At 32.1% G+C, this 13,817-nt stretch overlaps 3 protein-coding genes and 1 long non-coding RNA gene across 11 annotated transcripts in view; 3 read left to right on the top strand and 1 right to left on the bottom strand.

The window, feature by feature from the left end:
* LOC126927561 (uncharacterized) overlaps nt 1–551 on the top strand; it is a 667-nt gene extending 116 nt beyond the window's left edge. The window contains exons 1-2 of the long non-coding RNA XR_007715630.1: nt 1–32; nt 107–551. The exon at nt 1–32 is cut by the window's left edge and continues 116 nt beyond it. This is a non-coding gene — a long non-coding RNA (uncharacterized LOC126927561). The remainder of the gene's footprint in view (nt 33–106) is intronic.
* The window catches only part of LOC126927447 (serine/threonine-protein kinase Pak), a 6,682-nt gene extending 3,629 nt beyond the window's left edge, over nt 1–3,053 (bottom strand). Inside the window, exons 1-6 of the mRNA XM_050743583.1 lie at nt 2,912–3,053; nt 1,973–2,168; nt 572–740; nt 335–467; nt 122–239; nt 1–22 (exon numbers count right to left, since the gene is read on the bottom strand). The exon at nt 1–22 is cut by the window's left edge and continues 262 nt beyond it. Of these exons, the coding sequence (XP_050599540.1) occupies nt 1–22; nt 122–239; nt 335–467; nt 572–740; nt 1,973–2,168; nt 2,912–2,967 (694 nt within the window). The 5' untranslated portion in view covers nt 2,968–3,053. The remainder of the gene's footprint in view (nt 23–121; nt 240–334; nt 468–571; nt 741–1,972; nt 2,169–2,911) is intronic.
* Nucleotides 3,054–4,461: 1,408 nt separating this feature from the next.
* LOC126927457 (ras-related GTP-binding protein A) lies at nt 4,462–8,807 on the top strand. 5 transcript variants are annotated; one of them, XM_050743591.1, is made up of 8 exons: nt 4,462–4,642; nt 5,212–5,403; nt 6,449–6,530; nt 6,667–6,766; nt 6,850–7,234; nt 7,304–7,519; nt 7,589–7,704; nt 7,770–8,665. In XM_050743591.1, the coding sequence occupies exons 3-8, from the start codon at nt 6,519–6,521 to the stop codon at nt 7,859–7,861; spliced, it is 921 nt and encodes a 306-aa protein (XP_050599548.1). In that variant the 5' UTR covers nt 4,462–4,642; nt 5,212–5,403; nt 6,449–6,518; the 3' UTR covers nt 7,862–8,665. The 5 variants fall into 5 exon arrangements, 4 of the variants coding, with proteins under 4 accessions (XP_050599548.1, XP_050599557.1, XP_050599547.1 ...); XM_050743590.1 differs by lacking the exons at nt 4,462–4,642; nt 5,212–5,403 and adding exons at nt 5,893–6,115; nt 6,285–6,361; XR_007715508.1 differs by lacking the exons at nt 4,462–4,642; nt 5,212–5,403 and adding exons at nt 5,894–6,361; nt 8,687–8,807 and having other exon boundaries at nt 7,770–7,957.
* Nucleotides 8,808–8,913: 106 nt separating this feature from the next.
* On the top strand, nt 8,914–11,766 carry LOC126927489 (beta carbonic anhydrase 1). 4 transcript variants are annotated; one of them, XM_050743605.1, is made up of 6 exons: nt 9,088–9,225; nt 9,341–9,390; nt 9,774–9,858; nt 10,143–10,330; nt 10,400–10,591; nt 10,909–11,766. In XM_050743605.1, the coding sequence occupies exons 2-6, from the start codon at nt 9,370–9,372 to the stop codon at nt 11,116–11,118; spliced, it is 696 nt and encodes a 231-aa protein (XP_050599562.1). In that variant the 5' UTR covers nt 9,088–9,225; nt 9,341–9,369; the 3' UTR covers nt 11,119–11,766. The 4 variants fall into 4 exon arrangements, with proteins under 4 accessions (XP_050599561.1, XP_050599562.1, XP_050599563.1 ...); XM_050743604.1 differs by lacking the exons at nt 9,088–9,225; nt 9,341–9,390 and adding an exon at nt 8,914–9,081; XM_050743606.1 differs by lacking the exon at nt 9,341–9,390.
* The last annotated feature ends 2,051 nt before the right edge of the window (nt 11,767–13,817 follow it).

Genomic DNA, 13,817 nt, shown 5'->3' with positions numbered 1-13,817 from the left:
CTTCTTCTATTGGCTTTGTATACTATTGCAAAGTGTTTAACTTTTTACTTTAGTACTCACAACACTCAAATATAGAAAAATAATTCTAATTTTTGACAATTTGCAGACAGTCATTACTTACGATCGATTTCGTACGTTCGGGCCTAGCAGAAATCGGTGGTGGTGGCGGTTCATCTTCTTGTTCGGAACTAGTCGCGCAAGCATCCGTTGGTGTACTACTTGGACTACTGCTACTTACTCTATAATTTTATCATTTCTCAGTGGATATTTAAATATATACAGAATAAGTACAAAAATAGGAAGAGAAAGAGACTTGGAAGCATATGAGGCTTACCTGCTGAGCGAATGTTGAGAATGAGAACTTCCAGAAGCTTGTGACATTGCTTGACCACGAATATTTCCTCCTCCTCCTGTCCCAACACCTATACCCACCATGCTTCTGGGGCTACTCGCCCTCTCAATAGGAGCTACACATAAAATTTCCTGTGCTTCATTCGTTAATTAATATATAACTGGCATATGATAATAACAATATTATAGATTAATCATTATGTAAATATTATTAACTTACCAACCACCCCAACCATTTTTGTAGTTGTCATATATTTGGAACCTTTTGTTTCTTTACTGCTACTGTCATACCAGTTCAAAACATCCAATACAGCCTGCGGATTTTTCTTCTGTTCTTGTTTACTAATATTACTAGACATAAGCAACCTTGCCCATGCTTCTGGCATCCCCTAAGAACAAAAGTTATGTTTCAAAGTAATCATTAATAGTCTTACTCGTACAAAACTTTAAAGAAGATGTAACTGATAGGTTAGGATATAATATTTACAAAAGTATAATTCTCAAAGTTCTGAAAACTAAGAGAACATCGTGCAAATATAAAATATTTAAGACTCCAATTGTTACAGTTGTTGAATAAATAGTAAGATTGTAAGCACTCAAACCAATGTTAAAATTCATTCTGCAAGAAAGCAATAATATTAAATGCAACGTTGACTAAAGCATCTATAAATCTACTAAAGCAGCTATATGCTTCTAATCTATGATAAACTCTAAATATTGAAATAAAATATAACAACTTAATCCTGTTAATTGCAACAAAAACAAACAGTTAAATTAAGTGTATGTATAATAAGAAGGAGTATAAACAAACTACTTTTGTGGTCATTTTAAATTACTTACTTTTAATGGCAGCTTGAAAGAAATACGTGTCTAGTTAGTTTTTCATGTGAAAAAATAATAGGTATAAGAAGCATCAGACAAATTACCAAATTACTTTTCCACAATGTCCATACACATGTGAACAAGTGATGAAAATTTATTTCTTTTTTCGGTACGAAAGATCCATTTGAGATATACTTTTTAGACAAAGAAAATTGTTTGCATTAATATTTAATAATACATTACTAGTTGCTCTTACAATGACACACGTTTCACAAATGAATTATTCTTCACAAATATATATATATATATATATATATTCATTTATCACACATTCGCACACGCACGCACGCACGCACAATTTTAATTTATTGAAATATAATAAAAATTGCACTACAAAGTAAATTAAATTCTATCCAGGTTGTAGTACTGTAACTTATTTTATTTCCACATATTCTTATTATCATTTATTATGCAATATATTAATACATGAATAAGCCAATGAAAATTGCAAAGCGATTGCTAAATGTTACCTATTAATAAATATCAATTTAATAATGTTCCATTGATGAAAACAACAAATAAAAATTCAATCAGAGATGTTTCATATCCAAGAATTAGTTCTTTTTTTCTTGCTATATCAGAAGGGATCTTGGAGAATTTATGTAACCAGTAATGTAATGCGATAAAGAATTACTATGTAATGTCTATTTGGATACTCCGTACCATTGTATAGTAGCAAAGCGGAAAGCGAGTGCATCTTGAACAATAGTAACAAATTGCAAATAATGAACTGACTTACCGTAAATTCACCAGTAACAGCGTCAAATCCAACATGTACAGTATGTTCAAAGTTGGTGGGATAACTGATGTTGGGTTTATCCTTATTTTCCTTTACCTTCATTTTGCTTTTCAATGTTTTCTTCTTACGTTCATCAGAATCAGGTTCCTTAGGTAGTGGACGCATATCCACTGGTAAATTAGGTGTTGATTCACCTCTGAAACACGTTTAATCTATCATTATCTAACTAATGATATCAAATGGGACAAAATAATCTTACAGTTATACATTCACTTCTATATACATAAATTATACATAAATAAAATTTGTAGATTAAATGTTATATTGTTTACTTTAATATATATTTTATTATTTATAAATAGTAAGCTATTATTTATAGAACATACAAATATATAACTAACTTTTACATTCGTTATAACAGTTTTTATGTCTAATACATTCAAAATATGTACAAAATTAATATAAAAATTATATGTTTCACATGTATAATACATACATACATACATACATATATATATATATATATATATATATATACACGTTTGTTAGTAAGACTACATATAAAGACTTAAAAGGATGGTCTCCCACATCAGAATGTCATCGTGTCTGAACTGTAGGATTTTATTTTTAGCAACTACTAGATTAGTGTCTGTTATCCTATTTTTGGAAGATGTAGACATTTACTTATTGTAAAGAAAATAATAAAAATACAAAGTGTGACAAACTTATCAGCTTTTAGTGTTACAGAACAGCGTTCTAATATTACATCTATTGTATTACATAGAAATGTACAGAACTACAGACTGAAATATTAGGCATATTTGTTACTGAATATATATTAAAATATCTAATATTAAATGATACATTCTTTCATTGAGAAATTTTTCTGTACTAGTAAATTATAACAATATAATAATATAGCATAGAATATGTAATTACCTATTTGATGTAAGTCGCACAGGAGGTGCAGGGGGTTTGTCTTCTTCATCTGACATGTTGTTTCTACTTTTGTCCCTTTGTTGCCAATCTACCTTACGTTGCTGCGTTTCTATAATTTTGTTCAAAGATTTGTGTAATACTATTAGCCCCTGCCTCGGAGATCCTAGTCGTTCTTACGTTATATAAATCCTAAAAGACTAAAGGTTTGAATCACAGTATACAGAGAATTCTTTATGTTGACAAAAACACCAAGTTGTTTGTTGAAAACATGAGACTTGAAGATCCATTCACTTTCGTTATAGATAAAAGAATTTGCTTTCTTGAACTTAGCAGATGTTATCGAAATGATGTTTGAAATTACCGGCTCTATATCACAGATACGGATATAGTCTTGGTAACCGGTAAAGAACAGGGGACAAAACGAAAGAAAAATGCCTCTCCTCGTGGATGACAGTTTCGGGTACTTGTGAAAGGTATTCGATTTTGAAGAATAGCGGCGTCTTCGAACGAGTCAATGTCGTGAGTATAGGGTGTGCTCGAAGACGAGGGATAGACAGGCACCTCCAAAGCGTGATTCACGCACGCACGGGAGCAGACACCGCGCCGCATCCACGGATCTCTAGTTCTCTCTCCCTCTCGCCCTCCCTCTTCCTTTCTTTCTCTCTCTCCCTCTCTCTCTCTCTCTCTCTCTCTCTCTCTCTCTCTCCCTCCCTCCTTCTCTTGTTCTCACTTTCCACCGTTCTCTGTGTCTGGGATGTTCTTTAGTGTCGCGATTGCTCTTTCGTTCTCGGAGTGTTTTCACTCCTCCCTTTTTCTGTCGTCTCGCACTCGCGAAAGAAAAAATACGATTGTATATCGTGTATATATGGCGCCGCTTTATCCACACGTCCGTAATGTGCCGTGTTTGGGCACGGCGGAGGCGGAACCACGCGGCGCTCTGAGTCTTATCAATGGTATCTCATTTCGTACGTATAATCGACGCCCAATGACGACGAATCTCTTCCTGTTCTTCTCCACACTTTTTTCAAGGTTGATAAGAAGTCTGAATCACCACCGCTGCCGCGGTCCTCTGCCACTGTACAGCGCCTCCACTACTGGAACACCGTTCACTCCCTCTCTTTCTGTACCTCCCTCCTTTCCTTTCCCTTTCTTTCCCTCTTTTCCACTTTTTCATTTGCTTCTTTCTCTCTCCTTTTCACCATGTATTCCTCTATTCATACACTTACAAGGTTTGATCATTAGTACTTAGTACGTACACGCATATACTTATTTTCACCCGCACCTATTGTCGGTTAACCCGAATAAGTCCGTATATGTACATATATGTATATATGCGTGCGTGCGTTGCGGGTGACTGTGTGTGTGTATATATATACATACATACATACATACATATATATATATATATATATATATATATATATATATATATTTATATGCATGTATATGATTTGAAAAGAAATTTAGAATAATATAGATTGGAACAGTGGTAAGACTGCAAGTGAATCAATTACAGGTTAGCCAACATGGAAACAAATACATATTGTTGTAAACTTCAATATGGTTTTACTTGTTAAAATTAAAGCTTTCAGTGGATTATTATATACTTTTTAAAGATAAGTTAGAAATTTGTATATTCAAAGAGAGTGTGCTGAAATATCTTAAGATTTCGTATGTGCATAAATCGTAGTTTAGTAATTATAAAACTACATATTTGCTATTTTCGTGTAGGTACCTATTGATATTTTTATTCTTATTTATACCAGAGTTTGTACATAATGAATTAAATATGTTTTTACAAATTAATTTTATAACGTATTCGAAACTATTCAATCTTTTCCTTTCGAAAATAGATATAATATATATTTTGATAATTTATGTATCGTAATTACATGTTTAAATCTCTTTAAAATATTTGTCACTAAAAAGTGTGCTTGTTAAAAATGTATTATCTCGGTTTATATTTCTGACAAATGAGTATCTTACTTATCTGGAAGAAGCATATATAGGGATTAACTATATACTATAAATAATGTAAATAATTATTTAAAAAATATGAACTTAAATACTTAAGACTTGGAGTATAATAATAATAACAATAATAAATATATATATAGGACTATTTATAATTATATGCATAACAGAGGCTATATAAAGAATATAATGTTCCGATATAAACATTATTAATATGTATGAAATTGCATCTTAATAACTTAATAATATACTTCTAAGTCCATAATAAAACTAACTGATTTTTGTTTTGGTAAATATAAATATTGATCGTTATCTATTGCAGGTAGTTTGTTAACGTGTGTCCAAAAATGAATCCTTTGATTATATCATACCTGTCTATGTAATATATTTTTGTAACTTAAGAAAAAAAGGAACAAATACATAAAAAATCATATTATGATATATTTGAGAAAGTTCTTACATGTTTTATATTCCAAAACATTTGTAAGAACATTGTTCTATCATATGTAAATTTACATGTAAGTTTTGTTTTATAATATAATATGCTTGTTTGAAAATCAAAATTCTCTTAAAAGTATTTTTTATTATTTTCTCTGTTATTCTTGATACTTTGAATACATAATACTATGACATTTTGATCTTGCAGATTTTTATCGTTAGACATATTCATATTTATAAGAATTATTATTCTGTATTTATATATAGAATCATCATTTAGTATGATTATAAGCCTTCTGCATGATTAAGTTGTATTTATAACGTATATTAATATAAGTAAAATGATATCAATTCTTTTATAAATGGTTTTTTTACTGCAATTATATTAAAGAAAATAATAATTTCAGAAGTGTATAACGTTAGATTAATTACATTTCTGTTCGTTATAATAGGTCCAGTGCTGCACAGCCTGAAAGTTTAAAAATTTATAATTTATTTATTTGTGTGTGTGTGTGTGTGTGTGTGTGTGTATACACACGTAAACAACAAAATAATTTAGAAACTTAGAAAAGATAAAGATTGATTAAATTTGCGAAATGTTACAGAAATATGAAATAATACTTGATAATATTAAAGGTGTTAATATGGATTAATAATAAATACATTGTTTATTATACATTTTATTAAATACAGTTGGCTCAATTATCTTATCTTTCAATGATACGTGAATAATGACAACATGTATGAAGTTAGCTACATACTTAGCTTATAAGTTAATCACATAGAAAAAAGGTAGAGGGTAATCATAATTATAATAATTCATAACATAAGACTGTTTACTATTAAGGAGATCGTTATTTTCATTCTGAACAACCCATGTGTTTGATATCATAAAGTATCTGTAAATGATATTTAACGCCATTTGTTAACTGACAAGAAAATTGGTGTGCGTTTATTACAGGTTATAGAGTTGTACTATGTGATTCATCGAACAGTGTAAAATAACCTATGAATTTAACATCTGACCACGTATTTGACGTATGTTCAGAACGTACTCCTGTCATAAATGTAATGGAAACAGTTTAATTGTATAACTGTATCGTATTATTCAATAATTTGTTGCAGGACACAGCAATTGATCAACTGTCGCATACGATTTTTAACTAATTCTTAGATATAACATTATCAATTCAAGATGAAGAAGAAGGTATTCAAATTTCGTACTTATCTAAAATCATAACCATTTAAATTAATTTGTACCGTTTGTTAATAGATGTTCGTGCGCGCGCGCGTGCGTGCGTGTATGTAAGTTTTACATATAATAAATATTCTATATTTTTTAGGTTCTGTTGATGGGTAAGAGCGGTTCAGGAAAGACTAGTATGCGCAGCATAATCTTTGCCAATTATATTGCTCGTGATACACGTCGTCTGGGAGCAACAAGTGTGTAATACTTGGCTTATAACAGTTTTATCAAATATTTGTATCTTCTGCATTATTTATTAATTTACTGGTATGTTTAATAGTTGATGTAGAACATAGTCATGTTCGATTCCTTGGTAATTTGGTGTTAAATCTTTGGGATTGCGGTGGTCAAGAAGCATTCATGGAAAATTATTTTGCATCACAACGTGACAATATATTTAGGAACGTAGAGGTTTTGATCTATGTTTTCGACGTAGAATCCAGAGAATTAGATAAAGACATGCATTATTATCAAAGTTGCTTAGAAGCAATATTACAAAATAGTCCAGAAGCAAAGATATTCTGTTTAGTACATAAGATGGATTTAGTACAAGAGGATCAACGAGATTTGATATTTAGAGAAAGAGAAGAAGATCTGAAAAGACTTAGTTTGCCACTCGAGTGTACTTGTTTTAGAACTAGCATATGGGATGAAACATTATATAGGTATATCTTTGTAACTGTACAATGATTTCAATCTTTATTTTATAATTCCATGCAAGCTATTATGTTTAGGGCATGGTCTTCAATCGTATATATGTTGATTCCAAATGTGAAAGAGCTTGAACAGAGTTTGAAACAATTTACAAATATTATTGATGCCGATGAAGTACTCTTATTTGAAAGGGCAACATTTTTAGTAATTAGTTATTGTCAAAGGCAACATCACAGAGATATACATCGATTTGAAAAAGTTTCTAATATAATAAAACAGTTTAAACTTAGTTGCAGGTAACTTGCCTATAGAAAGTGTATGTATAAACTAATTTGAACATATATTTATAAATTATACATTTTTAGCAAACTAGCGGCACAATTTCAAAGTATGGAAGTTAGAAATACAAATTTTGCAGCTTTTATCGATGTGTTTACATCAAATACATATGTAATGGTTATTATGTCGGATCCTGCTATCCGTAAGTATTTAGTATCTTAATTCGTTTTTTAATAAATACTGAAATAATTATTCCTACTGTTTCAGCATCAGCAGCAACATTAATCAATATTCGTAATGCACGAAAACATTTTGAGAAATTAGAGCGTGCTAGTCAGAGTTCGGCATTAAGTAGATAGAAATCAGCTCGACCCAGGCGCGTTGTCACCCGGGTCCAGGCTGTTAATCACTATTGAATCTAAGAGTCACTTTAAAAGAGAATCATCACAATGAAGGTGCATGAGAACTTTCCTCTTTTATTAATTAAAGTAAATCGATAATTTTGCTAATGAATGAATAATTTCAATATGTAATTTGTGATAAAACTATTATTAATACTGTCATTTTCAAAGAATCATATTGTATTTCAGAAAAGAATCTGAATTTTTAGTTTATCCTATATAAAATTTGAAAGAATATTTAAAAATTTTGCTACGCTTGTACGTGTTAATAAATGAATACACACACGCACGCGCGCGCGCACACACACACACACACACACACGCGCGCGCGCGCGCACGCACGCACGCACGCACGCACAACACACTCTTGTTAGTATGAAATTGTACGCTATTAGTATCATGTTAAGTGGACATATATATATCGTTGTTCGATTATAGTAAATACTGTCTTGGCTCTTAGAGATAATACATGGTTTTCTGGGTTAAGCTTTTTCCTGGTTCCATGATGTTATGTATTTTATTTCTGTATAGCAATTATTCTCTCTGGCCTGTTACAAAGATATATATTTTCTTAAATTATATTTACTTGATATAATAGTGTACATATATACTTATTATATAAACCGTGCTATTGCAACAATCAAGCTAACCGTAATTGTATCTTTCGATTTAGATAACGATAATGTTAAATTATACGTTATATTTTGTATAAAATTTTGATTGTTACCTTTTGAACAAATATTAAGAAGAACAAATATTAAACATGTATGAATTTATTTACAGCTGTATTTATGAAGAAGTAATAAAAGGAACATGGAATAAAAAAAGCTTATGCTTTTACGTGTATCACTAGACTGTATTTTTTAATTATGCGAATAAATAAAGTCATCGAATTGAATCTAAATTTAATGTTGTGTTTAAATGAAAAGTAGAATAAGTTAAGTAATCTTTGAACTAATCTTTATACTCATTTTTTAGTCGTGCGATACATTTAAAATTGCCGCCTTCTGCTCGGCTGTGGCGAAATCGTGTGCTGTCACCATTTTAGGTTGATAGAACGTAACAAAGTGTGTATTGTATCTACCATGGATAGAATAATCAAAGGAATTATGAAATATAGGAATTGCCGTAGGGAAGAAATGGTGAAACAGTTTCAAAGAGTTCGAGATTATCCCGAAGTACGTTACAATTTTTTTTTCTCTAAGTCACTGTTGATAACTTGTGGACATATTTCTCTTTTTATGATGTTTCACGTTTCGTCTGATATTAATATTTAAATCGCGAAAGACGGTGGCAATTATTTTTGGCATTCGTGATAAAAGGTATACATGTTGAGAAAGTATAATCAAATTTAAGTAATATATGTGTTTATTTCATATATGTTTCTATTATATTTGGGAAAGAACAAGTTTGTTTTCATATGTCCTTGAACTAAAGAATCATTCGTAAGAAACATACTTACATGCATGTGGATAAAATTTTATCTGGTAAGCATGTGTCAGACATTACTTTGATATAACGTGACCTATAAAAATTAATTTAATAATAGATTGAAATGTTTGAAAGTTGAAATTATTAAATCAAATATTAAAATCCGCGTTGTTATTAATATGTTTTATTGTTGTGTTAAATGTTTATTGCATTTATTCTTTCTCAAACTGTTGCTATGCATGAAAACTATATACATGTACGTAAGATACGTATGTACATATGTATATGTAACATAATTTAACGTGTAAAAAAGCTATTAGAATATGAAAGTATAAAAAGTATTATAAATAATGTACTGCATAAATTACATAACTAATGTAAGGTGCGATATTAACATTTATTGGCACGAGTGATTTTTGTCGTTACTTATTTTACACAGCCAAAGGCAGTATTCTTTACTTGCATGGACTCCCGGATGATCCCAACTAGATTTACGGAAACAAACATTGGGGACATGTTTGTCGGTACGAGACTTTATCATGACATTGATCTCCTCGAATATGAAACTTGTTGCTTCTTTTTTTGTTTTTCCGGACAATTTCACGTTGCAGTTTAATACAATGGAACATTACTGTAATGTTTCTAATGTTTTTAATGTTTTAATTTGAAAGATAATTTTTCTTTGAATGTGTCATTGATTTTGCTAAAGAAACATGGTGTGAAATATTCCAAAGAGCAAGTATTTGACAAATTTTTTTTTTAAGTTTTTGAAGAATTTAACGTTTTGTCAAATTTTATGTTTTTTCAGTAAGAAATGCTGGTAATCTTATTCCTCATTCTCAGCATTTCGTAGACGAGTTAACAATGTGTGAGCCAGCGGCCTTAGAACTTGGTTCTGTAATAAACAATATAAAACACATTATAGTTTGTGGCCATAGCGATTGCAAAGCTATGAATTTGCTGTATGCTTTGCGGGACGAAGATTTCGCATCGAAAGTGTGTACTTTGTTAGTTTTACTATTTTCACACATATTTATCTAATTTATAATAATCTTTACCTCGTAGGTGAACAGGAGGATATCACCGTTAAGAGCATGGTTGTATGCACACGCTAGCAACAGTTTAGCGAAATTTCAACAGCTTGAAGTTGTTGGATTCCACGAGCCGATATTATTTCAAGCTGAAACGCCTTTACGGAAGTTTGTGGCTTATATCGACTCAGACAATAAATTTGCTATAGAGGATAAGTTATCTCAAGTTAGTATAGATGCATTTATTATCGCATAATTGGCCAAACACCCGTTAAAACAGAATAAATCGGATAAAATTTTCAGTGTATATGTATATATATATATACATATATATATTAATATATTTTTATTAATTCCCTTAACTTAAAAGAAGAAGAAGAAGAAGAAGAAGAAGAAGAAGAAGAAGAAGAAAGAAAGATAGAAAGAAAAGAAACTCAAGTTTATATATATATATATATATATATATATATAAACGATCATTTCTGTAATTAATAAATTTAAATTGAAGTCTATTTTAAACAAATACATGTATTTTAATTTCAGATAAATACTCTACAACAGTTACAAAACATAGCTTCTTATGGGTTTTTAAAGAAACGGCTTGAGAGGCATGATTTGCACATTCATGCTTTGTGGTTTGATATTTACACTGGTGATATTTATTACTTTAGCAGGGGAAATAAAAGATTCGTAGAAATAAACGAATCGACCGAAGCGTCTTTGCTTGCAGAAATTAAGGAATATTATTCTTAAATTGCTTAATGCCAAAATGGTAACTTTTACTTATATAGATGGGAAACGTCGTTTCGTCGTTGAGATTGAATAATTACGATTCGTTGAACCTCCCTAGAATGTTTAAACGTGGAGTGGGTGCGAGTTAGATACTCGCTCAATCGAAGACCGTGTAATGTACCTGGATGTGAAAGTAGTGAATTCTCTTCTATCTTTTTTTTTCTTTTTTCTTTTTTCTTATTAAGATTCATATTACAAACTCGTTTGCATAAAATAGATCGCCATGACAGTGTTGGAGGAATTTATAATAAGGATATTTGATATAGATTTATTTCTAATAATAAGTTTAATTGTATATTATTATTAGTTTCGCTGTATGTTGTCGAAGTATAGGGAAATTTTTTTTTATATAGCATATGTTCGTTAACATGTAAGGTGCAAAGGAAAAATTATTTATTTATCGATGAGATGTACTCAGCAGGAAAATGATCAGGGCGTTGAATGAAACGTTATTTTCGGAATAAATGATATAATATTTTTGAAATGGTTATACGATATATACAAGGTTTTTCCACTGCGTATTTATAACTATTTATACATGTGATAATTACTTGTAATTTCATATAATCACTGTGATAGGTGTACAAAATATATTTACTGTTTTTGATATGTTCGGTTTATGTTCATTTAACGATCCGCTTGACTTGTCACCGATTTGGTTCAATATACTTTGCGCTTGAATCACGTGAAATAAAATTGAAGTCGAGCAATAAGAGCTGGAGGACGTACCGTATTGACGGATGGACGATTTCGTGGCCAGGCGAACTAGAGCATGCCACTCCCGAAAGAGAAAGCAAAACAACGAACCAAGGTGTAGAATTAGGATGATTATAAGTATCAATATCAGATGTTCGAGTCCTATTAACGCAACGTACAATAGTTATTTGCACTTGCCGCAAATATTTAAAAATCGTTGCTTACTTTTATCACTTTCGTAAATTTAAAAACGTAAAACGTACAAATTTACATCCAACTGTTTATACGTAGTAACGAATGGTATCACAGTGCTCTGCAATATCATAGGCATCTTCTGTTAACGAACGTTTGTTAACCACGAAACGTTGTGGGCTTCATAGACAGATATTAGACGCTTCGATGGCAACCAGTAGGTTTCCCCATGCAGCGGGCGTTATAAAGTAAAGTGCAACTGTCCACGAAACAGTGGCGAACCATATTCGTCGCTACGCGTTTTCGTCGTGAGTCATGACGATCGGCGTTAACATTGCCAGTAGCGAGACGTGCAATTATATTCAAACGATTTTAATAACGAGGCAAAATGTATCTTACTGTACGCTTTGTAGACAAAATCGAATAACATTGCGAACAAATAATTGCTCGAATGAAAACTGCGGATAAACGAAATTGTTCGAGAATAACGGATAAAGACTTGTTCGAATATGTTTTCGAATATTGTACGTAGAGAGTAGAGAGTAGAGAGAAATCATCGTTGGAACGTTTACTTAAATACAAAGACAAAGCGGTCGCTTGCAGATCGTCAATCGTATCACGCCGGGAAGCAGAACGCCACGGGGACGTTTTAGCTTCGAGTCGGCGCAGCGTCGGCATCTCATCGCCTGGCTGGCTGTGCAACAATTTAGTTTCCCGTTTTGCCATTTTATTTGTAATTAGTGCTGAAATCGAATGACGATTTATTCGCGAGTAACGAATAATTTTTCGTCTAATAAAATCGCTATTCCTTATTCTCGAACATATCTTGAGAATTTATTCGTTATTCGAATAAGATTTGCCCAACTCTGCTAATAGACAACGCTTACGCTAGTGCGAGGCGCGCGTACACGTTCAGTGAGAAATGAGAAAAGATGAGAAAAATGGTTCGAGCGGCTCGGGCTTTTCAGCGTGTTTCGCGGTAAAGTAAAAGCGAAGGGGATTCGTTGCTATGTTTAGGCGAATCGTCGAGTTGGTCCGGTTAGGCCGGTCTACGGAGTGTGACGAGCTCTGACACGGTTGCCACTTGCCACTTACCACCAATCGGAAGGTGGAAGTAAGATCAAAGAATCTCCGCGATCTTCGGTCTCCACGAACGATACGTGCGTTGTCCATCTTCCTTCTCTTCTTCCTCTTTTTCCTCTTTTTCCTTTGTATTCGATACTCGCAGCCCACGAATCACGCTGCCGTATTGGTCTGAATCGTTCGGCGGCATCCAACACGGCGCTGGAAGCACGCGTGTAAGCCCCGTAAATAATAAATATAACACATTGTACGTTAAAAAGTAAAATCATGTGATATTTTGTCTTTCAACGTACGTACATACATATATATGTAGCGCAAGGTCTTAGTCCAAAGACTCGTAACGAAGTCCTAGGCTTTTCTCGCCTTCTGACTTGCCGTTGTTACAGTCATCATTAGAAAAGTAAAGTGTTAAGCGTTGCACCTCGATTTTTCCCATTTATACTCGAAAATATTTACTTGGTCATAGAGCAATTTAATAGCGTTTATAAAACAGCTATATTAAGATAAGTAATTTAGTGTGTACAGTTCGTTCGAAGTTGTCAAACATTTCGTTGTCCTGTTTGGTTACGGCTACATCGTCGAAACAGCTATTTTCCAACTAGCTATGCAGTAGCCGGAGTTACCGGGGTTACGTTGGAATCGTAAGAAGGTTTTTAAAGCGTGCACATTACCGAACTTCCGTGAAGGGT

This window comes from Bombus affinis, chromosome 2, assembly GCF_024516045.1.
Source record: "Bombus affinis isolate iyBomAffi1 chromosome 2, iyBomAffi1.2, whole genome shotgun sequence".
Lineage (NCBI taxonomy): Eukaryota > Metazoa > Arthropoda > Insecta > Hymenoptera > Apidae > Bombus > Bombus affinis.
The sequence above is the reverse complement of the archived record's forward strand: the minus strand, read 5'-3'. Positions and strand labels throughout refer to the sequence as shown.

Excerpts from the sequence above, each read along its gene's own strand:
- LOC126927457 (XM_050743600.1), top strand. Across the intron at positions 7,235-7,303 it reads TGGGATGAAACATTATATAG|GGCATGGTCTTCAATCGTAT; the intron begins GTATATCTTTGT and ends TATTATGTTTAG. Across the intron at positions 7,520-7,588 it reads CAGTTTAAACTTAGTTGCAG|CAAACTAGCGGCACAATTTC; the intron begins GTAACTTGCCTA and ends ATACATTTTTAG.
- LOC126927489 (XM_050743604.1), top strand. The coding sequence starts at position 8,989 with ATGGATAGAATAATCAAAGGAATTATGAAATATAGGAATTGCCGTAGG. Across the intron at positions 9,859-10,142 it reads CATTGGGGACATGTTTGTCG|TAAGAAATGCTGGTAATCTT; the intron begins GTACGAGACTTT and ends ATGTTTTTTCAG. Across the intron at positions 10,592-10,908 it reads TAGAGGATAAGTTATCTCAA|ATAAATACTCTACAACAGTT; the intron begins GTTAGTATAGAT and ends TTTTAATTTCAG.